The sequence below is a fragment of the Perissodus microlepis genome, chromosome 10 (assembly GCF_051167445.1).
Source record: "Perissodus microlepis isolate ML-2025 ecotype Zambia chromosome 10, ASM5116744v1, whole genome shotgun sequence".
NCBI lineage: Eukaryota > Metazoa > Chordata > Actinopteri > Cichliformes > Cichlidae > Perissodus > Perissodus microlepis.
The window spans coordinates 31,216,216-31,243,778 of NC_140470.1; the positions used below are offsets into that span (position 1 = coordinate 31,216,216).

The following is a 27,563-nucleotide window of genomic DNA, read 5'->3' on the forward strand; positions in this document are numbered from 1 at the left end:
GCGCTTGTACAGAGGAGAAGGGAAATTTCCGAGCAGCGCCTGAACGCAGCATTTTTTCTGCGTATGAGAACAAAAACATCGGAGCGGCTCGGTCACATGTAGCGCGCACAGCCGCAGCACGAGCGCGGAGCCGCGAGGAACGAGGAAGTCAGTCGAGCCGTCGGCGTCCAGGAACAAGCAGCAGCGGTGCGTCCGGCTCCCGTTCCCGGCTCCCTCCGCCACCTCACCCGCCACCTATGGTTCTCCTCCGGCACATCTCCATCGCCCTGACCGCCGCCGTGGCTGCCCTCGGCTCCGCGCTCTTCATCGCGCTGAACTACTTCTACAAGAGGCGGATATGGTCCCCGCAGGCGGAGTACTGCACCATCAAAGAGGTAGGAGGGCAGGTTACTCACTCAACCCTCAGAGTTTGGTAATTTTAGACGTTTAATCGATTTAATTTAAATTGAGCTGAACTGTTTAACTTGGTGAGGAGCGCGTTCAGGGACCTCTGACTGAGGCGAGGAGACGCTGCAGAGTCATTAGAGCTGCTGGAGATGTGCTGATGCTTGGTGGAGATGTGCCGGTGGCATTATGAGAAAACAGAAAGATGTGATGAAGAAGAAGAAAAGAAGGAGGTGGTGCTGATAATGAAGCCGTTACTGATAATTAATGATGATGATGATGAAGGTGGTGGTGATGAAGGTGGGAGAATGTAGTGAGCATGATTTGAAGACTTTGATGTAATGCACTTTATTTTATATTAACAGGACAGCATTATGTAATGTGACAGCTCCAGAGGTGTATTGATCGCCCCCTGGTGGTTGGTTGAACTGTAGGTCAAAAGCCCCGCCCCCTCCACATTAGTAACCATGGACACCAGTGATATTTAAGACTGTTCTACTTCCTGTTAATCCCACTGTACAGAAATCGGGTGCAGTTATGACAGAGCTTCAGCAGGGGGCACTCGTGAGCTTCTCCTCATTAATTATAACGTTACGGTAGCTACAGCGATATTTTATCTGTGGTGTTTTAATGTATTAGTAAATGAGACAAACCATCCAAAGATGGAAACTGTTTACGTCTTAAAGTGGGTGTCTATGGGACCTCAAGTGGCCATTTGAGGAACTGCAGGTTCGGAAACTTTCATGCTAGCTTAATTTTTTTAGATGTGAAATAGAAAAGCACGCTGAATTAATTTCTTCTCAGACACGTTTGTTTTCTGATCAGCTTTTTTAACGTCCTCATGACCGACGGCTTCTCCAGAAAGAAGGAAAGATTAAGCGATTACATTTGCTGATTGTGTTCTCAGTTTACAGAGTTCTGTTTTACTCAAATCACAGAAAAAGGCCACCCCAGTGTCTTAAAGACAAAAACCCCTGAAGTACTCACAGCTTTTCGTGGGTAAATGACTGACTTAATAATTAAAACACTTGCAGATTGTTTCAGCTTTAATTGCTGCTGCTGAAAAGAGAAAAAAGTGGGAAATCATGTTCAAGGTGATGCTGAAGTAGCGAGCTTCCTTGTGGGAATATGATTGTTTTCCTCAGCTTCCTGCAGAGAGACAGAAAAACAGAAATGAGGCGGGCAGCGAGCGGAGGGTCTTAATGAATGAGTCTTCACAGCTGCAGCCTGAATCTCTTAATAAAATCTATTTGCATGTTTCTAATCTTGTTTCCTCGATTCAATCAGCAGCAGCCTGTAACGGGCTTAGCCTGGTTTAGCTGGCTCAGCCCGTCTTCGGGGGATAGTGCCGGCGTCTGCCGGCGGCTTGCCACAGAGGAGATGTAAATGTTTCAGTCTGGGGATTCGTTCCAATCATGTCTCGGGAAAGCGGGGAGGGGGGGGGACTAACAGCGTGTTTTTGACCCCAAGGAGTCGAAGCAGGTGGGAGGGCAGGACACGCTCATTTACAGAGCGACAAACAACCACAGGAGCACTTCGTTTTGCTCTTTCTTTCGCTATTTTGTTAGGTAGACGATGGTTTCCGAGGCCTTTATCTTTATATTAATCCCACTTTTTCATATCGTCTGTGACTCCGCGGCCTCGTCTCTACAGGCACATTGGTTGTTGTTAAATGTTGCTGTTGTTCCTCTGAGATTTGCTCTGTGTTGACATTATTAATCGTTTGTGCAGTTCTGCCACATTCGAGAGGTGTTCAGGTACCCGTGACTGCGATGGTCTCCAGACTCCACAGAAATGTCCAGCAGTGAAAATGTGACAAACGTATAAGAATCTAATCTGTTGTGCACGTACAAGACACGTGTTGTCCTTTTGTTGTTAGTTAGCACAACTTTAACTAAACCTAACCAGGGTTGTATTGCCTCAACCTAACCGAGTAGTTTCACAACACAAGCCTAACAGAATAAGTTTCTTTTCTTAAATGTAACATAATAGCAGTTTTAATTGTCTAAACCTCAGGGAGTAGGTTCACTACTTAAACATAATTAAATAGTTTCATTATTTAAACTTAACCAACTAGTTTTACTACCCAAACCTAACAGAATACTTTTCTTTACCTTAACATAACATAATAGTAGTTTAAATTGCTTGAACTTTAATAAGTAGCTTTAATTAGTTACCGAAACCTAACGGAATTGTTTTAATTGTCTAAACCTAACCAACTAGTTTCGTTACTGAAACCTAACCAGGTTTTAATTGTCTGAACCTGACCAGTTTCACTACCTAAACCTAACCAACTAGTTTTACTACCTAAACCTAACAGAATTATTTTCTTTACCTTAATGTAACATAAGAGTAGTTTTAATTGTCTAAACTTAAACGAGTAGCTTTAATTAGTTACCTAAAACTATCCAGGGATTTATTGCCCAAACCTAAGTTTTCATTTGCAGTTTCCAAACCTTACTGAGTAGTTTTATTCTCAAAGTAAAGCTCATAAGAACATGTAATTTTAGTGTGTAATGCGAGATTAAGGGTAAAAATAATAATACTTGTTGGCCTTGAACGTGAATAATGGGTCCAACAGCCTCCGATTGTGGACGTTATCACCCTTTAAACCAGGAAAAACTCAATTATGGGAACACGGTCACAAGTATCTCAATGTGATGCGATTCATGTAAACGTGAGTTAATGCGTTACGTTTAGTATTTCATACATCGACAGGCGTGTGTGCTCACACTCTGCTTTGTGTCAGGGTGCAGTGGTATAGGAGTTTCATCTAGTCTTAAAATATCGCAGCATCATAAGTCAGAGGTGTCAAATTCAGGTTCAGCGAGGGCCACGCTGGGAAATGAGATCCTCACCGAGGCCCAGATAAAAGGTCTACAGGCACGATTTCACTGCAAATGTAACGTCTCAACGGCGTATTCGCATACAGCTTGGTGAGGATGAAGCCCGCAGCCAGTCCACATCGAGTATTTTAGCCTGTGTGACATTTAGTCCAGGAATATAATATATTCTCACTGCAGTTCCAGAGGAGGGCTGCAGACAGTCAGCTCCCAGCAGTCTGTTTCACAGACCTTTATCCAACAGCCTCTGCTCGTTTGTGGCCTTTAATAAAACCAGAAATGTCCTGAGGTAAATGCAAAGTTTTTGATCTTGACTTTTGTCCTTGAACGTACTTCCACAGGTCTCACAGAGCCCGTTTCAGGAAGTGTGCCCGTACTATAAGATAAATACAAGTAAAGCTCGGCCTTACAGCTCCATCACTGAAACTGGGCTGATTACACATGTTGTGGCATAGCTGCGTTCTTCTCTTTGGTTCACAGACTTTCTGAAACCTCCGTTCACCGCTGGTGACCCCACATCGTCGTTGCTGTGTAGCTTCAAACATCACCGTGAAGACTGTGTGGTTTGAAAACGGGAATTATCTCACGGTAATGGATATAAGCTCAGTGACGACGCAAGATGCTCCGCCTTCCTTCTCGGCTGAAATCATCTCTCTCCCAGTTTGTTGCTTTTTGGCTGGAAGATGCTGTGAATCGGGTCTCAGGCTTTCACCGTGAAGCTGCAGTTTTCTTAGGAAGTACATGTGAGATGATGTCCATTTCTTTCCATGACACCAGGCCTACCTCCTGTCAGCTGACAATATGTTGGCGAAGAGTCTCAGTCTACCAGGTTTTTATTGGATGGTCACAAACTCAAAGCTCAGGTTCTATTTAATTCACTTTTTCTGAATCACTCAGCTTCAGAGCTGGGGTTGTTTAGGTCAAAGAGGTTAAAACTAAAACCAGCTCTCACTAACTTTATTAACACGTCAGTCAGGAAGTACTCAGCCAATCACAAGCTGGCTCTCTAACCAAAACTTCTGGTTATCTTTGGACTCTCGACTTCTGGGCGTTGATAAAGCTGCTGTTGATCAGATAGTGTCCGCAGAGAGCCTTCCTGTCACTTCCTGTTATTCCAGGCGAAGCTCAGACTTGAGTTTGACTTCCATTTCCTGGGAAGGAGGAAGCATTTTAAACCCTCAGTCGATGCTTGATGGTAGTCGATCGTGTCTTTTTGCCACAAGTTGAAGCTTGTTATTCGTAGTCTGGCTGCAGTGAAATCACTGAAGTGGAAGTAGATGCGAGAGAGAGAGGAAGAGCAATCACATGTAATCACAGGAGAAGTCGTGGAACACGAGCGGCCGACGGCATGTGGCGTCGTTAGAGGATGATAGCTCCTTTTGCCTCCTCTCTGAGTAAACTGCAGCTGTACACTTGCTATTCAGAGCTGCAGGCGAGCTGGCTTTACCGCTCCCTCGGTGGGAAGCTGCAGCGTCGCTGGGCGTCTGCTTGGGTGGAGTGTCCTTGAGAGAGAACCTCTGTCAGATCCAGCAGCGCTGATCTGCAGCCGAGCCAGGACTCTTTAACCTCCCCGCGGGGCAGCAAAGCAAAAGAAATCGATTCAGTATCACCAGTTTTTATGAGAAATGTCTGAAGCAACAAGAAAAAGTTTAAAGAGAAAGTTACAGAGGGAACAGGAGACGATTGAATTGCTGGTTTCACTTAAAGTCTTATTAGATCATTTGAATACGCGTGCAGTCCAGGTAGGAGCCAATCAGACGATAGAGATGCACTCACGGCGCGCCCTGTTAGGAGCAGCAGTGGCTCTGCAGCCTCAGCAGCTACAGTGAGGCTTCTGCGCTGTCAGGGTTTGAGGTTGATCTCCCAGTGGGCCGACTCAGCCAGAAAAACACGGAGGCGAGCTTCAGAGCTGTCAAAGCGGCCTTGTTTATCTGCTGCTGCATTTATCCGGCAGCACCAGGCGGCGATTACAGCCAGAAAGATGTCAGAAGAAACGCAATCCATCATCAAAATATCCCAGAATCTTCATCTGGCCTGTTTCTGCAGTGCTTGCTGGGTAATTATGAGGTGGTTTCATCTGTTAGGGAATCAAATTAACTGATTCTGAAGGAGTAATTTTAGCGCTTGATGATCCATCAGCAAAGTGGTATTTTTAATAGGAAGCTGACACATCTGCACTCTAAAAGGGCTGATATGAATTGGTAATTAACCTCTACAGAGCTGCGGCTGCACATCAGCACACAGCATGAATAAAGACCAACCTTGTGTGACTTTTAAAAAGGAGATGACTGACGTGTGAGGGATCTCAGAGGGGCCGTGACGTCCCCGAGCTTCTCAGGCGCTTTCAGAGCGCGTCGACGTTTGAAGCCTTCTCTGAGACTCGCGTTTCTTTATTCCTGCACACGCAGAAAGCTCGCTGAGACAAATCTGCCCTGAAATAAAAGTAATAAAAGAATGCCTGCTCTTTCATTAAAGTATAATATCACGAGCGGTGCCCCTTGAGGTTTGCTGAAGCTGATTCATATTCCTGCACATTCCTGCACAATATGAGTCTTCAGTGCCAAATTCCCAAAAGTCTAATGCATTCAGTTTGATTTGAAGAGGCGACCCGGTGTGAAAAAACACAAACATCAAGTTAAAATACCTGCTTCTAGCTGAAAGGCAGAAGAGTCAGGTATTCAGTTTGATCCAACCAGAGCTGTGCGAACATCATTTCATTACTAGGTAATCTGCTTTTGCAGTTTGGCTTTGTCCTTTATTAGGTTCCTGCAGCCAAGGTGAGGTTCTTGAAATGTCCAGAATGGTGAATTTAAAAAAATGTGACAATAAGACAAACACGTGTCTGGGATGAGTCATATTACAGGTGGCCCTGAAAAACATGCTCACCAGCTATCTTTGGACTCTTGACTTTCAGTATCTCAGTATCTGTTAATCAATTCTGAACTCAAAGACTCACTCCGAGCAGAGGGCCTTTTCTGCTGTACTGAAACTGGCAGCAATTTAGCGAATAGAGCTGAATTATTTCCACCTGTTTCTAGGAGGCAAAAAGCCGGCGTTGTTAGTTTAAACTTAAATTCTAGTGCGTGTGAAATAAGATGCAAACCAATTGACCCAAACAGTAAACAGATATTAGAAGTTAAAGCTCGACAGAAACATCCTTCCTTGTTGAAAAGCAGCTCGTCGTGGTGTTTGAAGGTAGAGCCAGACCAGTTTATCCGTTCAGCTGTTTGTATATATCTGCATTTGTAACGGCGGTACATGATTACACTCTGTCATAGGCTCGGACAGCTGGAATACTTATTACCGTTAAACTTCTTTAAGTCTGATTGAAGTCTGTTGCCTGGGACGCATGCATCGCCTGTAGTAAATACAGGCGGACAGATGGACATCCTCACACCACTCACTCACTGTCTGATGACAAAATTAACGTCACTGGGACCTGAGCAGACTTGACCTGGCTTATAGGAGAGACCGGAGAAACACCCTTCAACCATGTTCTGAGTGTTGACTTTGCATAGTTTTTCCACTAAAACAACTGATGTTCACTCCTGGAGGTGATATTTTGTTGTAATGTTCTCCTTGATGTCTGAAGCCCTCCAACCTGGCCCATCACTGTGCATATATTTCCTGTATTTTGATGAACTGCTTGTGGTTTGGTAAGCTCAAAGTGCAACACAAATATTCAGAAACCAAAGGCTTCACCCTCACTCTGTGTTGAATAAGTGATGTGTTTACTCTTTGCCTCAACTCAACATTTCCAAGCGTTTGCAAACATTAACAGCTCTGCGGTCTGCCTGCAGGAGGAAGAGGAGCGTGGGAAGCGCCAGGTCCTGGTACTCGGTCTGGACGGGGCCGGGAAGAGCAGCATGCTACAGGGTTTGACCCCCGGGGATTCAGGGGCTAAGAGAGGCCGGTGCCGGCCCACCCGCGGCTTCAACTTTATGAGTCTCAACGCCCCCGCCTGTCAGCTCGACTTCCTGGAGAGTAAGGCTCCTTTTATCCGTCCTAATCAAATACTGCTCTGTGTGGAGTCTAGCGGGCATTGATGTTTTATCAAACAGCATGAAATGGAGAAATGGAAAGAGCACAACTGTTCAGTTCAGTTGGCCATTTGTTTCATAAAACCGCCTTGAATCAAACAGCTCTGCAGGCATGCCGGAGACACACTGTGGAAAACCGGATTCATAAAATGTTAGCATGAAGTTGTGAGAGCTCAGACTTGGTGAATGAAATTTGCTGATTTTTTTTAAACATTAGCAAATTATGGAGATAAGTGAGTGTGTGCTAATGTTAGCACATCTCTGCCACTTGAAAGTGTTTAGCTCGTTAGCTTGTTGACATTTGTTAAGCTAGACCCTTTACTAACCTTTACCACTGTTAGCGTCAGTTAGCACAAGATGATGCTAACACTAATTAAACATACAGATTAGCATCTTAGATTACAGTCACACAGGCCTAGAGACCAGTTGACAACCATGTGGTAACCACCAGTTGATTTAAATTATATTCACTGTCTGGTTGCGTGAAATCGACCCATAAAGCTCCATTCACACAGGCCCAGAGACTGACACCCTGGCAAAGAGGGTGCTGCACCAAATTCCTCATTGTCATTGCTTTGGTTGCTAGCATGCTGGGTAATGTTGGATACCCTACTGATAGTTGGCTTGATGAAGTACAAACAACCAAAGGCTTTTAGCTTGTTAACATTAGAATATTTCCAAGCTTGCAACAAGATGTTCGCAAAAAATAACAAGTGGTGTAAAAGAAATTTAAAACAGAAAAATATGTTCATACATTTTTGTTTGGTCCAGAAAGTATGAAAACGTGAAGCTGGTAATGTCCATAATTGATCTGCTTTAGGTGCTGGGAAGTAACTCCATTGGCTTTATGTTTGAGTTGAACTTAAAGGGAGACTTGATCCACAACTTCAGTTGTTTTTCTTCCCTGAAAGCTCACATCATCCATCACTGCCAACACAAAGGCAATCACAAGGCAATCTCTGGCAATGGCTCTTGTTATATTATTATTTGTTCAGCAACTGAAACGTTCAGTATCAAGGTATCACGAAAGTTGACTGTGACAAAGAAGCCTGGAAAGTGTATTTCTGTTTAATTTCACACTATGGTGGTAAAGTTAGATTGCATTACGTTTGCTGGCAGGATCAATAAATCCATCACATTAGTGCTCCACAGCACTAATAATAACACGAATGACTTCGCTTTGCATTCAGCCAACATGCGTGGTCAGCCGTGATTGGCCGATGTATTTAGAGGAATGTGTCACGTTCACTGATCTGAACACTGCTATCGGTGGGCGCCACTAATCTTTTTCTCATCCGCGAAAGTAAGAAGAGCTCACGCCGCCACCCACACAGTCACAATACTTCAGCGGGTCTGTGCATTAAATGTCTAAAGTGTCTTTGTGTCGGTGACGTTGACTCAGAGGCATGCTGACAGGTGAGACGCAGTACGATGCACGGATCTCTTTATGGAGTCCTCGGGGGAATTATAAATAAAAGAACCAACACCAGATCAGATGGAGAAGTAGTTTTAGGATTTGAGCTGATGATGAGATTTGGTTTTGTGTGAATGGGAAGTGAAACTGTCAGTGGTGAGGCCCTAAATCCTCAGCTTTTTCCTTCAGCATGGCATGTCCACTTTACAAGCTTTGATAAACAAATTGTGTTGCCATGTGCTGAAATTTAATTACTTAAAAAATAGTGTCCGAACAGAGGTAACAAAGGCAAAGAAGCAAAGGAACGAAGAAACGGAGAAGACGAGGCAGGCGGAAAATATGAGAGAGCAGACGAAGAAATGAAGTAAAAGCACAGGAAATTAGATTATCCAAAACAAACAGGGATGATGAAGGCAAGAAGAAGACAGAGGAAGGCGAAGGCATGGAAACTCTGGGGAGACTGAAAGAAGAATAAAATCAAAACAAACATCACAAAAACCTGAGACCGTGATACAGATACAGCGGTCTGTGATACATGTATAACAGATATAACTCTAACTCTACAGAAATCCTTCAACCAGTCTGATGTCAAAAACAGAGATAAAGCTGCACGACCTTTAATGGTACCAGAAAATATCCTAGTTTTTTTCTTATTCTCAGGTTTTAAAAGCTCGGCGTTCACTGGTCTAAAACGTTTTTCGTGCACGTGAAATGAAGAACTAAACTGAAACTAAGACCGAAGCTTAAACTAGTCAAAACCCTTTTTGAAAGTCTTTTACTTTTCATCGTTAATGCACAGGTCTTCCATTTTAATCATCTTTTCGTGACACACATTTAACTCAAGAAGAAAGAACTCTGCTAAAAGACAAAAGCGAGATTTCCATGTTTACTTTCACGTGCTGTTGCTGTCCCTGCCATTCACTGAACAAATTCATGTGTTTTTGTTGATTACAAGCTCAGAAAATCTTCTGAAATTAGAAAGTGAATAAAAGCTGAGAAGCAATCTATTGATTGAATATTAGAGTCCATGAATAAAAAGATGAAAAAAAGTTATGTAGAAGTGCCCTGAATTCAAACTGGATACGTGTTCGGTATTCTTGAAAAACTTGAAGCTCCCAGATCGTCTCTTTTAAACAGCTTCAACACGCAGGCATCAGGAGGACTCGTCAAAATAACAATTTTCTTACGTCGTCATGCACTCACACCGTCAGACCAAACTCCCTTACAAAGGCATGTGTGCCGAAACACATCTGGCTCTTTTCAGGTTTAAGGATTACGATGTGATGAGAATCACCGTGCTCGTGATAATGATGGCGATCGTATGATACTCTTTGCAAGAAAATTCTCTAAAAGATTCTTTTAATTGGAGAAGAAAATATAACGTTAAAAAATCCATCGTTCAGCAATTATTTGTTTGCACAATTGTGTTGTCAGTGTAAAGGTTAAAATACAGGGGAACTCCAACTTACGAAATTAATTCGTTCCAGAGGGTCTTTCGTAAGTCGAAGCACCTTTTTCCGTCGCCTTTTGAGTGAGGCGATGCTGGCTGAAGACGAAGTTCTTGGTGGCGGAGGTTGAAGAAAGCATACGTATGCATGCATACATACGTACGTGTACATGTATATAACATTATGGAATTTAATTTAATTTTTTTTTAATTTTCTATTTTATCTATTTCCTTACGCGGGCATTTTGTTGAACCACGGGCAGAAATATTGCCGTCAAGTGTCTTCGTAACTTGAATTTTTCGTTAAATGGGGTCTTCGTAAGCCGGGGTTCCACTGTATTGATAAAAATCACAGACAACACTGATATGAAACTATTAGGATACACTGCCTATGACATCAGTCATTGACACGACATCCCAACATCTGAGGGGACAAAGAAAACCCAAAATGGTAAAAATTACCAAAATAACCAAAAATCATTTATGGTTATTTGCACAGTTGTGTTGTCAGTGGGTTTGTGTTTTATCATTATTATAGTGCTGTCTGCACTATCCACCATTTCCTCGTTCTTCCCCCTAAGTTTGAACTTTGATTTACGTTACCCTCGCTCATAACGTAGTCGTCATACCGATGGGGACGTTCAGCACCTGTATGGTTTGATGAAAATATTGATGATGGGTTTTTGTAGTGGTACAAAGAGTTTAACGAGCGTCACCGCACTGTCAGTATGTTTTTTTTATTCTTAGCTTTGAGCAGCTGTTTGTGAGTCAACATTTGTCTGACAATTAGACATGTCATTAGAAATGCTATAAAACCAACTTACCAACTAAATGTGTCAGAGGTCCAGTTAAATTGAATTAGTTCTTGACTGGTGGCCGTTAGGGCTGTGTTATTAATTTTATTCCAATTGCAATTACAACCTTACCTTCTATTAATTAAAAAAATAGATAATTAGGGTAATCCTCTTTTGTAATAGCTAATTTTTCCTCTGCACACATCCCTGTTCTTTACTTTTGCCTCTAGATGAATTCCCAAACTAGCCATGGCATGCTCAGTTCATTTCATATATATTTATTTACTAGGTTAAATAATAGTTAAAGTTGTTTTGGAAATCCATTTAATAAACCCACTATTTTTCTAATGTCTGTGAGTCATTATGTAGATTTTTGACATGAACGAGGAGCCGCAGTGACAGTCAACAAGGTGAATGTTTGATGGTATTCATGTTCAGACAGTAAATCGGTGCTCTGCTAATTTAAATCAACAAGCCTAGGTCCACTAATTAGTGTTTATTTTAAAATTTACACCACCACAGTATACTTACTGTCCCGTGGACGTGGTGCACACCTGTGAGAGTGAAGACAGCGGTGGAACAACGGGTCAAAATCTGGATTCAAGTCAAAGTTTTGAGTTGAACTTTGGCTGCGTTAGCAGACATGAAACATGCCCACGTGCATCTGTGAGGCTTTAAAGAGGCAAACTTTAAAGACCTTTTGGAGAATAACAGGTTAAAAGGTTCTGTACTTAAACACCAAGTTTTGAACTGAGATATCATGTGACAAGGTATCTGGGTGGAACAGTCGAACTTTGGCTGTAAAATCAGGTGTAAATTCCTCGTCAGCTGAGGCCTGCAGCTGAAGCAGTTAGGTGGGTACAGACACACGCCCACATCATTCACACCCATGTGACTCGGTGTTGACTGCGCGCACACGCGTGGGAGGGTGTTTAATAAGGTGGCCTGTAGAGCAGCAGGACCAGCATCCCGTTGAGATCCCCGTGACAATAAAACACAAGCTGCTCACGCTGCCGAGCGCCGGGTCCGGCCTCCATACTGCATCGGGTAAACAGGTATTTATTGCTGCCACATCACATCAGCTTATAGTACAGCACTCCCCAGTTTCCTAGCAACATTTCCCATTAGGTCCAGCACTAATGAATTCTTGCTACTCTCTTGGATTCAGAGGCAGTTAGGACCTAAAGTCTTACTCGCCGCTGTGAGCAGTGATTCGTTTGGCCGTCGAGCACCGCTGCTTCCTGCAGCTGGAGGTCACTTCTGCTGCAGACTTTCCAAACCACTGAAGCTGGAAACTGATTTTCTAGCAAATGTGACCTGTGACTGTGTTTGGTACAAGCAGTGTTGGTACTGAAATGCTGTAGATGGCTGTTTTTTTTTTCTTCTTACTTTGTACTTTACCTTATGAAGGATTTTTATATTACAATTGGTCTCATTGCTCCAGGTTTAAATCACGCTGCAACAAATACAAGAATCTTGTACACCAGTAGATTTAAAAATGAGATGTGTCCTCGATTACTCTTATTACTCAGTTCCACTGAAAACAATGGAAATAAAAACACATCAATACTGAGTTGTTTCCTCTGTGATCCCAGAAAGCAAGAAAAACCAAATAAAAGGAAAACTTCATGCTCAGGTCGATGGATTACACAACATAACTGAGTATTCTGGATGATTTATAGATCTTATGGAAACAAATGGAAATCAATGACTGCCTGGGGAGTGCAGAAAAACAGCATTTTCTTACAAATGTAAAACAGATCTACAACTGTTAAGTTTTCTCATTGATTTACTGATGATATGTAAATTAATGGAAGTGAATGGCAGCTTATAACCGTTTAAAAATACAACCAAAGTCTAAAAGTGCACAGGATGCATTTAAGAAATACATGTGAATGTACGTTCATATGTAAAATCTATTAACGTTCTTAATAGATTTTTTAGATCACTAGTCATAAAAACAAGAAACACTCCCTCCCCCCCAGAAATATGTAAAAAAGAAGAAAAAAAAAAAGCAACCCCTAAATTGTTATTTATGAGTGAAAAAACTAACTGAATTCAGGATTTTATATTCAAGTTAGAGCCAGCAAATTATTCAAGCATAACATTCAACCACTAAAACAAAGTTTTCTGTTCAGGAATGCAAGTAAAAAACTGTAATTTACATCTTGACCACAAAATAATGATGTCCTTTGTTTTTTTCTGCTGTTTTGTAAAACAGTAAATTTGAAAATTCAATAATTATATTTCAGGATAAAAAATATTCAGATTAGAGAGTTTTCACATACTGGTGTATTAACCATTACTGTACTTTAAAATGATCTTAGTAATGACCAACACTGGTAATTAGCTGTGGGATTAAATCACACGGATGGAGTCCAGTGAGGTCTAAACGTTTTAGAGCACAGCTAAATGTTTTCCAAAGCACTGGACATTTGGAGCTACATTTCTAGGCAACGTTTGATTTTTGTTTATTTCTATATTTTAGTATCAATTTACGTTTATTGATTTAAATAATAATGGACTGCATATAGCGCTTTTCGAGAACCTCAAAGCACTTTACAATTCCACTAAGATAAGATAAGATAAGATAAAACTTTATTAATCCCTCGGGTGGGTTCCTCTGGGAAATTCGGTTTCCAAAAGCACAGCACCGACAGAAGTTACAGAGTTACAGAATATTATATATATATATACACACACACACATATATAAATAAAATATACGAAGGGGATAAATAGAATAAATAGGAATAAAAATAAAAATACAAGTGAATTGCACATTTCAAGTATTGAGGTCTATTGCACCATTGACTATTAACAAAAGTATTGCACAAAAGGTATTGCACAGTGAGGTGAAGAGGCACTACAGCTTAGTTGTTCCCCCCTCCTTTGTCCTCCTGTCTCCCCTCCCTCTCCCCTCCAGAGAGGAGTTAAACAGTCTGATGGCGTGTGGGACAAAGGAGTTTTTAAGTCTGTTGGTTCTTGTCTTGGGGAGAAGCAACCTGTCACTGAACAGACTCTTCTGGTTGTTTATGGCCGTGTGCAGAGGATGCCCAGCATTGTTCATAATGTCCAGCAGTTTTTTTAGTGTCCTTTTCTCTGCCACCGTCACCAGAGTGTCCAGCTTCATGCCGACCACAGAGCTAGCCTTCCTGATCAGTTTCTCCGGCCTGGATGAGTCCTTCTTTGCTGTGCGGCTCCCCCAGCACACCACAGCATAGAAAAGTACTCCAGCAACCACTGACTGGTAAAACATCCTCAGGAGCTTCCTGCAGATGTTAAAAGACCTCAGCCTCCTGAGGAAGTACAGTCGGCTTTGGCCTTTTTTATACAGGTGCTCTGTGTTGCATGACCAGTCCAGTTTATTGTCCACCCACAGCCCGAGGTACTTGTACTTGTTGACCACCTCCTCCCCCTCTATCTGAACCGGCAGTGGACCTGCTCTGGACCTCCCGAAGTCCACAACCAGTTCCTTGGTCTTTGAGGTGTTGAGTTGCAGGTGGTTTGTGTGACTCCATGCGACAAAGTTCTTCACCAGACTTCTGTACTCATCTTCCTGATCATCCCAGATACACCCCATGATGGCCGTGTCGTCTGCAAACTTCTGAATGTGGCATAATTCAGAGTTGTAGCAGAAGTCAGAGGTGTACAGGGTGAAGAGAAGAGGGGACAGCACAGTTCCCTGTGGTGCTCCTGTGCTGCTGACCACAGTGTCAGACGTGATGTCCTTCAGCCTGACGTACTGTGGTCTGTTGGTGAGGTAGTCGGAGATCCAAGCCACCAGGCAGGGGTCCACCTGCATCCTGTTCAGTTTTTCCTGAAGCATACAGGGCCGGATGGTATTAAAGGCACTGGAAAAGTCAAGAAACAGGATCCTGACCGTGCCTTTTCCCCCATCCAGGTGTGAGTGGGCTCTATGCAGGAGGTACAGGATGGCATCCTCCACTCCGACACCCGCCTTGTATGCAAACTGTAGTGGGTCCTGGGCATGTTGTACCTGTGGTCGGAGGAGGTTGAGGAAGAGCCGCTCTAGAGTCTTCATAAGATGTGACGTCAGTGCCACCGGTCGGAAGTCATTCAGCTCATTGGGCCGGTTCCTTTTGGGGACCGGGACGATGCAGGATGTCTTCCATAGGGCGGGCACTCTCCCCAGTCGCAGACTGAGATTGAAGACTCGTTGTAGCGGCTCCCCAAGTTCAGCAGCACACGCCTTTAGCATCCTCGGACACACCTTGTCTGGGCCTGCTGCCTTTCTGGGGCGAAGCTTCCTCAGTTGTCTCCTGACCTGATCCACTGTGACACTGGGAGATGTTTGGGAGGAGGGGGAGAAGATGTCTTGCTGCTGAGAGAGGGATTGGAGGAGGGGGGTGTCATAGTGTCAGGAAGGGGGGGAAGCGAGGGAGGTAGGAGAGTGGGGAGAGGACTCTGTAGTAAAGGTGAGGGTGGGGGGGTTGTGGGCTGGTCAAACCTGTTGAAGAAGTAGTTGAGTTCGTTTGCCTTCTCCACAGTCCCCCCCCACTGTGCTGTTCTTGGTGTTGTGGCCTGTGATGGTTTTCACACCATTCCAGACCTCCCTCATATTGTTCCTTTCCAACTTCTGCTCCACCTTCCTCCTGTAGGTGTCCTTTGCTTCCCTCAGGCAGAGTTTCACCTCCTGCTGTGCTGCTTTCATCTCCTCCTTCACTTTGCTCCTGAAAGCCTTCTTCTTCATGTTGAGGACAGCTTTGACTTCCTGTGTTACCCACGGTTTGTTATTAGGGTAACACCGTACCGTCTTAGCAGGGGCGACCGTGTCCACACAAAAGTTGAGGTAGTCTGTAAGACAGTGTGTCGCCCCCTCTATGTCCTCACCATGTGGACTCAGAAGCACATCCCAGTCTGTGGTGTCATAGCAGTCTCTCAGAGCATCCTCCTTTTCTGGGGTCCATCTCCGGATGGAGCGCGTTGTGACAGGCTGCCTTTGGACGAGGGGTGTGTATTGTGGCTGTAGGTAAACCAGGTTGTGGTCTGACTTCCCTAGTGGGGGGAGGGGGGTGGCTCTGTATGCATCTCTCACATTGGCATACAGTAGGTCAATTGTCCTGTTGCTCCTTGTGGGACTATTCATTCACTCTCACATTCACACACTGGTGGAGGCAGCTACAGGTGTAGCCACAGCTGCCCTGGGGCAGACTGACAGAAGCGAGGCTGCCATATCACGCCATCGGCCCCTCTGGCCATCACCAGTAGGCGGTAGGTGAAGTGTCTTGCCCAAGGACACAACGGCCGAGACTGTACGAGCCGGGGCTCGAACCGGCAACCTTGCGATTACAAGACGAACTGCCAACTCTTGAGCCACGATCACCCCCAGATTGTACAGAAGTTAATGGAAGTCAGTGGTGGCCTAGTAAGAGTATTTTCACACCTGCACCCTTTAGGCCGTCCAAGTCAAACTCTGGTTCAGTATAGCCCAGTTTGGAGGACTCGATCTGGTTTGTTTATGGCGAGAATGTGATCCAACCTCAAACCGACCAAACTACCAGTTGTAAGATAGAAGTTAGAGCTGAAAGCCTTTGGGCTTGACTTGCAGTTCACTCTGTGTGGAAGGAAATCAAAGTGTGAGGAAAAGCTAAAGTTTATAGACTCATCAACTGAATCTGGTCAACGTAACTGAACTACAAGTGTTAAAATGGCCCAAAACTCCAAGTCACGCCATTAAAAATGTTACACTTTGATGTTGCTCTATAACCAACCACTGACTTCCATTATTTACTGTGTAAAAATGTGAATGGATTAAACAGCCTAATCAAAATGAATCCTCACATTCCTCAATGTTTAAATCATGATGACTGAGCTGCTGCTGTTTCATGCAGCCAAACGAATCCAAGAATCCTGCACACATCATAAATGAGATGTGTCCTCAATTATTTATAGTGTCTCTGGAAAAGAACACAAGGAAAGGAAAACAAATAAGAAAACGTTTCAAGAAGGGGACAAAATATAAAGTTAAACCAAAACCACATCAATACTAATGTATTTCCCCCAAAACTAAGAATAATCTGAGCCTCTGGGCTGCAGGAAAACAAGAAAAACTGAATAAATTCCATGAAAACCCCCCAATTCAGACCCATTAAATGAAGAGAAATCGCTGCTGCACTGTCATATTTTACTCTGAGCCTCTTTAACATATCATGTCTGGAGGCAACAAGATGGAAAAAAATGAATCAGACTAATTTGCCCAGGAGCGAACTGTGGATATAAATAATGCCTGAGTGCCGTCTCAGCCTGTTTCATCCCTCGGTGAAAATCAGATTGCATTCAGTCCGGTGCAGATGTGAAATTAATCTGTGGCCAATTTGTTTAAAGTGGGGATGCCAACAGCGTATCTAATTCTGCGTATCGATCTGTCCTTTTATTTAACCGAAAGCCTTCCTCCAGTGAAATGGCCTTGAGCATGGCGGTCAGTCGGGGATGTGTGGGGATACTGTGTTTCTTTGGCTGACAATTGTTTTGTCGTTGTTGTTTTTTTGGACAAACAGCCTCCTTTTCTCTGAACGCAGTGTTATGTGTGCTTGTACACACTTAAAAATAAAGCCTTTTTATTTTGGGCAAACAGATCCCCCCTAGGGAGCGACAGTAAAACAATGTCTCGTCCTTGTTTGTTAATTATGAGAACTCCTGCTGAGGAGAATTGTGTATCGCTTCAGGAGCTGAATCCTCCACAGATACTGAAGCCTGCAGGCCGGGTGTTGCTCAACAACAACCAGTTTTTATTATGTGTTGTCCAGTAATGTCTAAAGACTAGCCAAGCTTGAAGATCACATAGAGAAGTCCAAGTCCTGCCAACCGTCTGGTAGATGACTCGCGCACTTCAGGTGGAAAATGACATCGCCGACGCAGTCAAAAATGTCTGCGGTGTGTTTTCTGTGCTGCAGTTGGTGGTGGTGAGGATCTGCGGCGCTACTGGTCAGATTACCTGAGACGGACTCACGTTCTGGTGTACGTGGTGGACTCGTCTGACAGAAGCCGCCTCCCTTTGGCTAAAGCTGAACTGCACCGCCTCCTGAGGGTGGAGCCCCAGCTGCCTGTGGTCGTCCTGGGAAACAAGCAGGTAAACCATAAAACAGACGTCTTTTTATGTTTTTATCATTTTAAGCAACCGTTGATTTCCATTAATGCTGTGTTGAATAAAAGATAGTAACTTATAAAGTTTTAGGGGACATGAAAATTATGGAAACTAATTTTCTGCAGTTTCAGACATTAAACCTCAAGTTTCAAACTATATTATGTTCTTGAAAACTAAAGCAAAGACCAGTATTTAATTCAGTTTTAATTACACAGCGCCAAATCACAACAACATTCACCTCAAAGCGCTTTATTGTAAGGTAGACCCTACAGTAATACATAAAGAGAAGAATCCAACAATCATATGACCCCCTATGAGCAAGCACTTTGGTGACAGTGGGAAGGAAAAACTCCCTTTTAACAGGAAGAAACCTCCAGCAGAACCAGGCTCAGGGAGGGGCGGGGCCATCTGACCGGTTGGGGAGAGAGAAGGAAAACAGGATGCTGTGGACATGCTGTGGAAGAGAGCCGGAGATTATCTAATTTTTTTATGGATTATATGGAAATTAATGGAACTCAATAGCAACCCAGAAGAACAAAAAAAAATCAATTAAAAATCTGTGTAGCAGACATTTATAACCAGGATGGTGTTCAAGTTATTTGACAAACTTTTTATATACAGAATATGATGTCTTTTATTTCTTTTCTTTTTTATATGTAGACACATTTTTCACATAAGTATACAAAATGTAATTCAGTTTTCTAAGTCATTTATGGATTATATGGAAATGTATAGAGATCAATGTAAAAATACCCCAGAAGTCTACGTGCACACAGACACGAGTATTTTAGAAAACTTTTTCTATGCCTTTACACCTTTCGTCCACATGTAAACGGCGGTTTGGGTCACTGAAAACTGATATTTTTAAAAACTCCTGCCAGGGTGGAGATTTTCGAAAACTTTTTTTGCGTCTACGTGTGGAAGAGGAAAAGACTTAGTCATGCAACGTCAAAGGTGTGCGCCGTTTTTGACGTCACGCTGTGCGCCACGTTATTGTTTATGTCAGATGAATTTCTACAATGCCGAAAAGAGGCAAAATACAGTTGCTGTTACAAATGCAGGTACAACCAAATCCTGGCGCCAACGTTGTCATTGGTTTTGAATAAATTTAATCTTTTTAAAATGTAATTAATGTATGCTGTGTGCATTTTGTCCATTCCTAAGTTGTGAGTCTACACCAGTCACATTTCAGAGCGCTGTGACTTGTGATTATGAATCACTCAGACTAATGTAAAATTTTCAGTTTCTTTCTTTATCGAATAAACTTTGGCCAAGAGAGCCAGTGAGGCAAAATCCAAAATACTGTCTTTAGTTATGAACATTTGAAATGATGAAGGCATTAGAAAAGTAACACAAAATTAGATGCCTTTCCAGAAAAACGTAAGGTTTGGTGAGGGCACAAAACTCTGTTTACGCTTTCCCTCCCAGGCTTCTAGATTTCTGATTGGCCAACATTTCCACATGGTTAGGATGTGGCATGTTCTTCACAGCGTTTGACTTTGATTTTTGCATTTACATGTGGATGGAGATATTTTTTCAAAACTGCACGCGTGGATGGGATTTCTTTTTTTTTAAACAAAAACGGAAACTCTCAGTTCTCAAAAATACCCGTGTACGTATTGAAGCGTGAATTATTTTTTTCCTTCAAAAATAACAGTTAGCTGAAAGCAGCCATGCAGAGGTTGAAATTTGCATGCAGTTAAGTTCATAACCAGAAGAGGAAGATCCATCAGAGTCCTGAAATACATTTCCTCCTCAGTTCATATTTCCTTTCACAGTGTGTGGAATTATGCATGACACTGCAGGGAAAAAAGGAATATTAGTCACATTTAATGTTGGATCACTGCGGCTCGATCCTCGCAGTCCTGTCAGGTTTTTTTTGAGTACTAAGAAGAAAAACTTGCAGAACAGCCGCAGTCCGGTTACGTCAGGTCACGTCATGTTTAAAAGATCAAGAGGCTCTACAGGTGTAAAATGAGCAGACTTTTACTGACTCTGCTTTCATCTGTGAAATTAATAAGGAAATTTGGATCATCAAACAGAATGGAGAATAGACCTATTAATTAACCTGTTGATACGAACGCAGTACAGGAATTCAGATTTTTCATCAGGTTGAACTGCAAAGCTTTGAAGTTTTACATCAGAAAGTACAACAAATTCAACAATTCCCAGCAGTTTGGGTGATTTGCAGATCAAACGTTGTGTAAGCTCAAGTTAAAAAGTTTAGTTGAATGATAAAAGGCTGTTAGATGTTTGGATGACATATAACCGTGTCATTTTTGGGAGGAGCGTGTTTCACGTGAGAATATAGCAAAGTATATTTAAAAGTCTGTACTGTTCAAATAAATGTCAGAATCATTCCCTATTTTTAGAGTTAAACCACTTATGCACGGATGATTACCCGTGTTCGATGTTATGGCTTCATTAGTTTTCATATTCACAAATAACGTAACATCTTATGTTACTTATCAGACACTTGGAGTGTCCATATTTATAATCTGAAGATAGAGTCCTAAAAATAATAACCAAATCTGTCAAAAAGTTGTTTAAGCTAAAAATGACATTGTTATTTATCATGCAGACTTTTCTCAGAAGTCAAAAATTATTCAATCAGAACTTTTTGTGTTCAGGAATATAAGATAATAAATGTAATTTATGGTCTTAATCACAAAATTACAGTTTTTTTCAGGTTTTTGGTAAATGCATATTTTTAGCATTAAAGGTATTTTCATTAAAGAGCTTGTGCATACTGGTGAACTTACCATTACAGAAACATTAAAAGTTATTTTGGTAATTTCCAATATCGTTAATTTTAGGGCAACTGTGGTGGTTTAATGCTTCTGTTGAGGTGTTTGCTAACTAAACCTTTGGCTGTACCGTGACATGGGCTACATAAAGGAGCTCTTTCTGACAGTGATACTGGCATTCGCCCACCAAGCCTTTGTTCTCTGCCTCGGCTCTCGCTTAGTTTAAACAGCACAGAGATCGTTTCCCACAGAACTCGTGTGCTGGGAAAGACGTGGTGCCAAGAAACGAGGCGGACATCTATAGAGTCGCACCGGGGTTGAATGGTTTGTGTAGGAAGGTGGTTTTAAATTCATTCGCTGCACACGTGAGTTTTGATCACAACAGAGACAACCAGCATTTAAACAGTGTGACATGTAGTAATTTGTAATGACACACTGTGAAGATTTCTGGAAGTTAATGGGAAAATGTTTTATTCAAATCAGCAATTTTTTTTGTGGAGGCGAACTTGACGGTATATTTGTTGATATATACTTTGATTGAAACCTGGGTGGATTTCTAATGTAACTGCACAGACTTTTGGGTAAATTGGGTATAATTAAAGCTTAACCGTATTTTACTGGAGTGCTCCGTTAACAAACGTGTTCTTCATACCAGAGATGATGCTTACACAGTTAGGAGATGTTACACAGTTCGTAATTAAAGGTGAGAAACTGGGTTCATTTGCCACAATTAGAAGGTATAAAGCAATAGTGAGATTGTAATAAGTAATGTAATAAAACCTCAACCTTTTTTCCCTCCTCTTCACAGGATAAGCCGAACGCTGTGAGTGTGTCGGAGCTCCACGAAGCCTTGTCTCTGGGCTCCGTGACCGAAGACAGAAAGCTGTTTCTCTTGGCCGCCCAGCTGGACTCTGATGGAGCCCTGAGGAAGTCCTGCAAGTGCCTGGATGCAGTCCAGGACCTGCTGCTCCAGCTAGTCTGATCAAGGATCCCTCCCACAGAGCAGAAGAGTAGGCATGGAAGCAAAGGGGTGGCTTGAGGACACCCTCCTCCTCCTCCTCTCTGGTTTTCTTGTTTAAGCTCAGAGGCAGAGGAGGAGGACGGCGGGAGAGTGAAAAGATGCCAAAACAGAGTGCTGTTTTTTTCAGCACCTCTTCTTCTTTTCTTCTGGTCCTTTTTTTTATTAGTTGGCTTTATAAACAGTAACTTCTCAAGCATTTTACACTTTCCCTCTAACTCATCTGTTCTTGCTCAGTGAAGAAGAGGAAGTGCAGACTGAGGAGGATGAAGACAGAAGGTGGCCCTGAAGTGACTCAGATCTTACAGAGATCACCTTCTGCTGCTGACTCAGACTCTTATTTAATGTTGGCCTGTTACAGGTTTATTTAAGCATGTAGTTTGCGTGTATATAAAATGTGTGCTGTTGGGTGTCAGGTTTGTAGAAACAGATTTTTGTCAGGTTTTCATGTTTTATGAAATGTTTTTGTGTAAAGTCAGATCAGGGCGTTGGCCGAGCAGAGCGGTTGCTGTTTGGGGATTGGTTGAGTTTGCTTCAGAGGATGAAGCTCCACTGCAGCTTCTCTGAGATCTAGTGGAACATCGTGTGGAAATTCAAAGGGAAGTCCGAGACTTAAAAAAAAAAAAGAGTAAAAAATGCAGCATTTTTACTTCTTGCAGGTTTTGTCATTATCGGGGGAACAAAGATTAGACACTCCAAAGAAAATAACTCCTTGCTTATTAAACAGTTTGTCGTTTCCTAGGAAACACTTTTAACAAAACGTTGTACAGACACTGGCCGTTAGCCTGTTAAGCTAACAATGAAAAGCAGCTAACAAAAATGAACAGCTACTCTTTTTTTCTTCTCTTTCTCTAAACTGTGGCCGAAAGCCTACATATTCAAATGCTTCATGTTTGAGGTGTGCTTTAATTACTTTAATACAGATACTTAATGTGGCTGCTGTACTTTAAAATAAGTGAAAACAAGCAGTAGTCGTACATTTGATTAGTCGGCACAACGTTAGCTAGTCTAGTTCTACTACTGGCAGCTGCAATATAAAAAAACCTGTGTGCATATTAATCAATGATAAATCCATGCACTACCAAAATAATGTCACGCTAACACCATAATGAATTACAGATGTTTACGTTTTCGGTACAAACTTAATGTCTGTCAACTTGGGAGAAGAAGAAACATTCAAAAGTCACGAATCCGTTTCTTGCAGTTCTTCCAGCTCGGTCGTACAAGAAAGTGGAAAAAGTCGCCAAAAAAAAAGTTCATGTTAATAGGATCGAATTGTCAATTGTTTTTGAAACAGCACGACTTTGTAAGTATATTTAGTGTCTGGAGCATGAATCAGCTTTATAAGACGTGGCACCGTGATGTTTTAAACCTAACCCAGTGTTTTAAATTCAACCAATTTCAGATATTTGAAATGTGACCTCTGAAATAATTCATTCTACATTCAGAACAAGGTGATGGTGGACTTTGTTGCTCTGTAAAAGTGGAAAATATGAACTGTATGTACACAGATATGAGACTGGATGGATCAAACAAAAAAGACACAGTTGGAACTTTGCGTTCAGGAAGGTGAAGCAAAACAAATCAACTCATTTGTGTTCCCAATCCAGTTTAATATAATGGCTGTGAGTATTTTAAAAACTCCTGTGAAACTGCAACTGGTTGTTTTTAAAAATGTGTTTATGGTCATAAAAGTCTTACTGAAGAAACAACACAATGGGCTGCTGCGACATGGTCGTGAAATACTGTTTATGTCGTGCATTTGCCTGACAAACTTTTTGTCTCTTTTTCTGAAGAGACAAGTGTCTCAGATGGGGACATCACTGCTTCTGAGAAATTGGGCTTTTAGGTCAATAGAGGCTCTTTGTGATTTAAGATGTCCCATTAATTTAGAAAACAGGGCAATTGATTTTGTGAACTGAACCCATCGTGCTTCTGTAAACCCTCAATTTCTTGAAAAATGCCCAGTTGTCTACCCTCAGATTCTCTAGTTATAGGCAGTAATAGTCAGCAGTGGATCTAAAATCAATTCTTTGTCTTTATTTTGCCCGTGCAGTCTGGACGTCATCCCATTTATAAGCTCATACTTCCAGTCCCATTTCAGTAGCTGCGTAGGAATCAGTTATCCCGTAAACTACACGTCTTTGAATGTGTAAATGCAGTATTTGACTTTTAAGCTCTGTGTAAGATAAAATGGAATTAGCTAGATCTTTAAATGCTGTATGTGTGCAGCAATGTTCGCTTCCGACGCACAGTTTTACTTTTTAATGAATGTGAAGTTTTATTCCTTGTGATGTACTTCAGAAATGTTTTCACTTTAAAGTTGAGTGGATTTGCTGTTTGAACACTGTTTTATAACTAGTCACTGCATTTCCTGTTTTATGTGTTCTGTTAGATATACATTCATGCATGTCTACATGGTTTTTTATCACCAAACCTGAAGGGGACCTCTTCAGTTCATTTCCAGCTCAGTGGGTTTATTCTTGAATTCTACTAGAGTTGCTTTGCATGATATACGGTTTAAAATAATGCTTATTAATCTAATTACTGGCTGTTAGTGCAACTTGAGAGATGTTTTAGTTCCTTTCCCTATCACTTTTCAATCCAACTTTATTCTGAAAATGTGGTTCCCTGGAGAGCCAGGTCGGCGGAGCTTCTGTGCGTAGAAAAAAGCTGCTTGAAGCATGGTGACTCAGTCTGAAGCCTGAACTTTTGACTCACGTGTTTAATATGCAGATCCACCTTTGTAAATGCTGTGACAAAATGTGGAGAAAGATAAAGAAGACATAATGGAGTCATCTCAAACGTCATTCTTAAATGGAAAATTGGTTTAAGTTTGTTTTGCTTGTTTTTTTTTCCATGTGATAAGAGTGACACAAAGTCTCATGTTTGTCAAGTATTTACTTTACTGACTGCTCTGCTGTAACAAAGACATGCAGATTTGTAAAAGAAAAGAAATGGCAACACTGTTTTTCTTCCTTAAAGCATTATTAGTTTTGTCATTAATGCCATCTAAAGAAAAAAAATGCTTATTTTACTATTACAAAGGTATAACTTGTACTAAACTAAACTTTTCAGTAATACAACTTGCAGCTTTTATCCAAAGTACAATCCACGATGTTATTAAAAAACCTATCCGGTCGTTAAGTCTGACGTCACTAGCCGTGTCTGGGCCTAAACTGCCGCTGCGGGTCCATATATCAAACGATCACTGTGGCATTACTGAGAGTTGAAAAACTGTCTAAAGTCTTTCATCTTTAATAAAATGATCAGCGTTCTGCTCTACCAGGTGTAACAATTGAGTTTAACATCCAGGCATCCATGAAAACGGAATTTATGACATTTAACGGAGTTAGAAGTTAGCAGGAAGTTAGCTCGCTAGCTTCTATCTAAATACAATATAGCATGTCCTGACTGCGGGGTTTTGGAAACAAATTAAGACGTACGGCTCTGTTGTCACTTCCAACATAAATCAAGACAGAAAACTAAACAGCAGTGACGTTTGTAGGGTTACTGAAGTTTGGCTAGCTGGTATATAATGATGTGCTACGTGACCGCTAGCGACACAGCTATGTTAGCATAATATAAACAAGCTAACTTTTTTTCCACCCGATAAAAGTTAACGTGAGTGTTCTCGGTGGTCAGGAACAAATGTAATCGCATGGCAGGATGCTGTAAAAGGACCAAACTTCAGCCAGGAGAACAACTGAGATAATCCATCCACAATATGAGGTTAGTCATTCATATACTGCTGCATGGGCTGGGCTGTAGTTACATCCTAAGGTTTTAAAAACTGAGCTTAAATAAATGATTAGCGGTAATAAAAGCCGAGGGAGGTCAACAGTGATCACTGACTGTTTTAGGAGCTTTTTGAGATCAAATAGAAGAAAATACAAAACATTAAACATGTTAACAACACAAAAGCCATATTAAATGCAGACTACTTTAGGCCCGGAAGTAGGATTCGTCACGTCATCACTTAACGACCGGATTTGCCATCCTGTGATAGTATTTCAGGGGTCAAAATGATCCAATCAGGATCATTTTGACCCCTGAAATTATTGCACAACCAGCCCAGAGACATAAACTCTTCAGCATGTCCTGGATCTGCTCCAGGCCTCCATTACATGTACGAAGCACCTCACTTAGGAGGAGGTGCCCATGAGGCACCGGGGTCAGATGCTGAACCACTTCAACTGCCTCCTTTTGATGTGGAAGAATAATGGCTCTACTTTGAGCCCCTCTCAATTGACTGAGCCTATTTCTCACCCTGAGCACAGACAACCTTCAGAGGAAACTCATTTCTGCTGCTGATCTTATTCTTTCTATCTATAGGTCGTGATCATAGGAGAGGGTAGGAACATAGATCAGCCAGTTAATCAACACGTGTCCTTTTACACTCAGTTCTGTCATCACCACAACAGTCCGGTACAGCATCTGCATCACTGCCAGGACCACACTAATCTGTCAGTCCATCTCACGCTCCACTCTTCCCAAAATATTAAAACTCTTCCACCTGGGAGAGGACCTCATTCCCAACCCAGAGTGTGGAGTCCAGCTGTTCCTGGTTGAGAACCATGGCTTCAGACTACAAGGTGCTAACTCTCATCTCAAGTGCTTCACACTTGCAAACAGCCCCGGTGCAAGCTGAAGTCAACAGAATCATATCATCTGCATAAAGCAGGACCAAGATCCTGAGACAATCAAACCTTTCAAACTATGGCTGTGCTTGGAAATTCTGTCCATAAATAACAGAACAGAATCAGTGACAGATGGCAGACCAGCACTCACTGAGAGCAAGCCAAGCTCTCAAGCCTCTCACTCAGTTTGTACAGGAACCCAAAACAACTATAGCTCAACACTGCACAGTTATAGACCACAGTTTGCCTCATGCTTTGCACAGGTCATGCATGAGGCACCGCCTCTCGGCAATGACAGGAAGAGCAAACAGTTGCTACCTTACTGTCCGTCTTGGTTTTAGCATTGCAGGCCTCACCTTGTTCAAACAGTTTTAAAGCCAAGAGTTGGAAAGTCTCATCGATGGTGGAGTTTTCCTCTCCTTTGAGTATCATGGACATGATACAGATCAGATTAGCAAGTCTAACCTTAATGTACAAGGACATTACTTCTAATTGGATGATTTACAAACTCATCCCGCCTTACTACACAGCTTACTTACCCATATGGAAAAGATTTATATAAATCTTATAAAGTTTGTATCTGTCTTGTGTGAAACTTGTATGAAAAGCATACAAGAGTGAAAACAGATATAAGATCCCTCAAAAAATTATATAAATGAAACTTGTATGTTTTGGATATTTACTAAAACAATATATGAAAGTGGCCACTTTCATGAGTAAATCATATAAGCCTTCTATGATTCACTATATGAAGTAGGCCACATCTGATGCAAGTCTTTTATAAGTTTTTTCTATTTCTTTTCCATACGGGTAGTTCTGATTGGTTCTCATCTCTCAATATTTTTGTTTTGTTTTTATTTGTTTATGAAATTGTAAATACATTTTATGACAGTTTTGTCCTTGTGCATTACTTCTTATTAAGTAATCTTACTTTTAAAGAAAGAAAACCAAGGTCGCTGACAAAAATGCAGTTATTGAGGAGCAAACATCTTTTTTAATTTTTACCCTCAGTTGTAAAAAAGCTGATGGGGTTTTGTCGTCACCCTGCCGTGTGGAAAGGCTGGCACAGGGTTAATTCTTTTTATCTGTAGTTCATTTGTTTTGATTTCCCAGAAACAACCAATGGTTA

The 27,563-nt window shown here is 41.9% G+C and overlaps 1 protein-coding gene across 1 annotated transcript; it reads left to right on the forward strand.

The window, feature by feature from the left end:
- The first annotated feature begins 53 nt into the window (after nt 1-53).
- Nucleotides 54-24,654, forward strand: arl10 (ADP-ribosylation factor-like 10). The gene is made up of 4 exons (XM_084940976.1): nt 54-374; nt 7,028-7,211; nt 17,839-18,014; nt 21,585-24,654. Exons 1-4 carry the CDS (start codon nt 237-239, stop codon nt 21,756-21,758), a joined length of 672 nt encoding a protein of 223 aa, XP_084797102.1. The 5' UTR covers nt 54-236; the 3' UTR covers nt 21,759-24,654.
- Nucleotides 24,655-27,563: the final 2,909 nt, after the last annotated feature.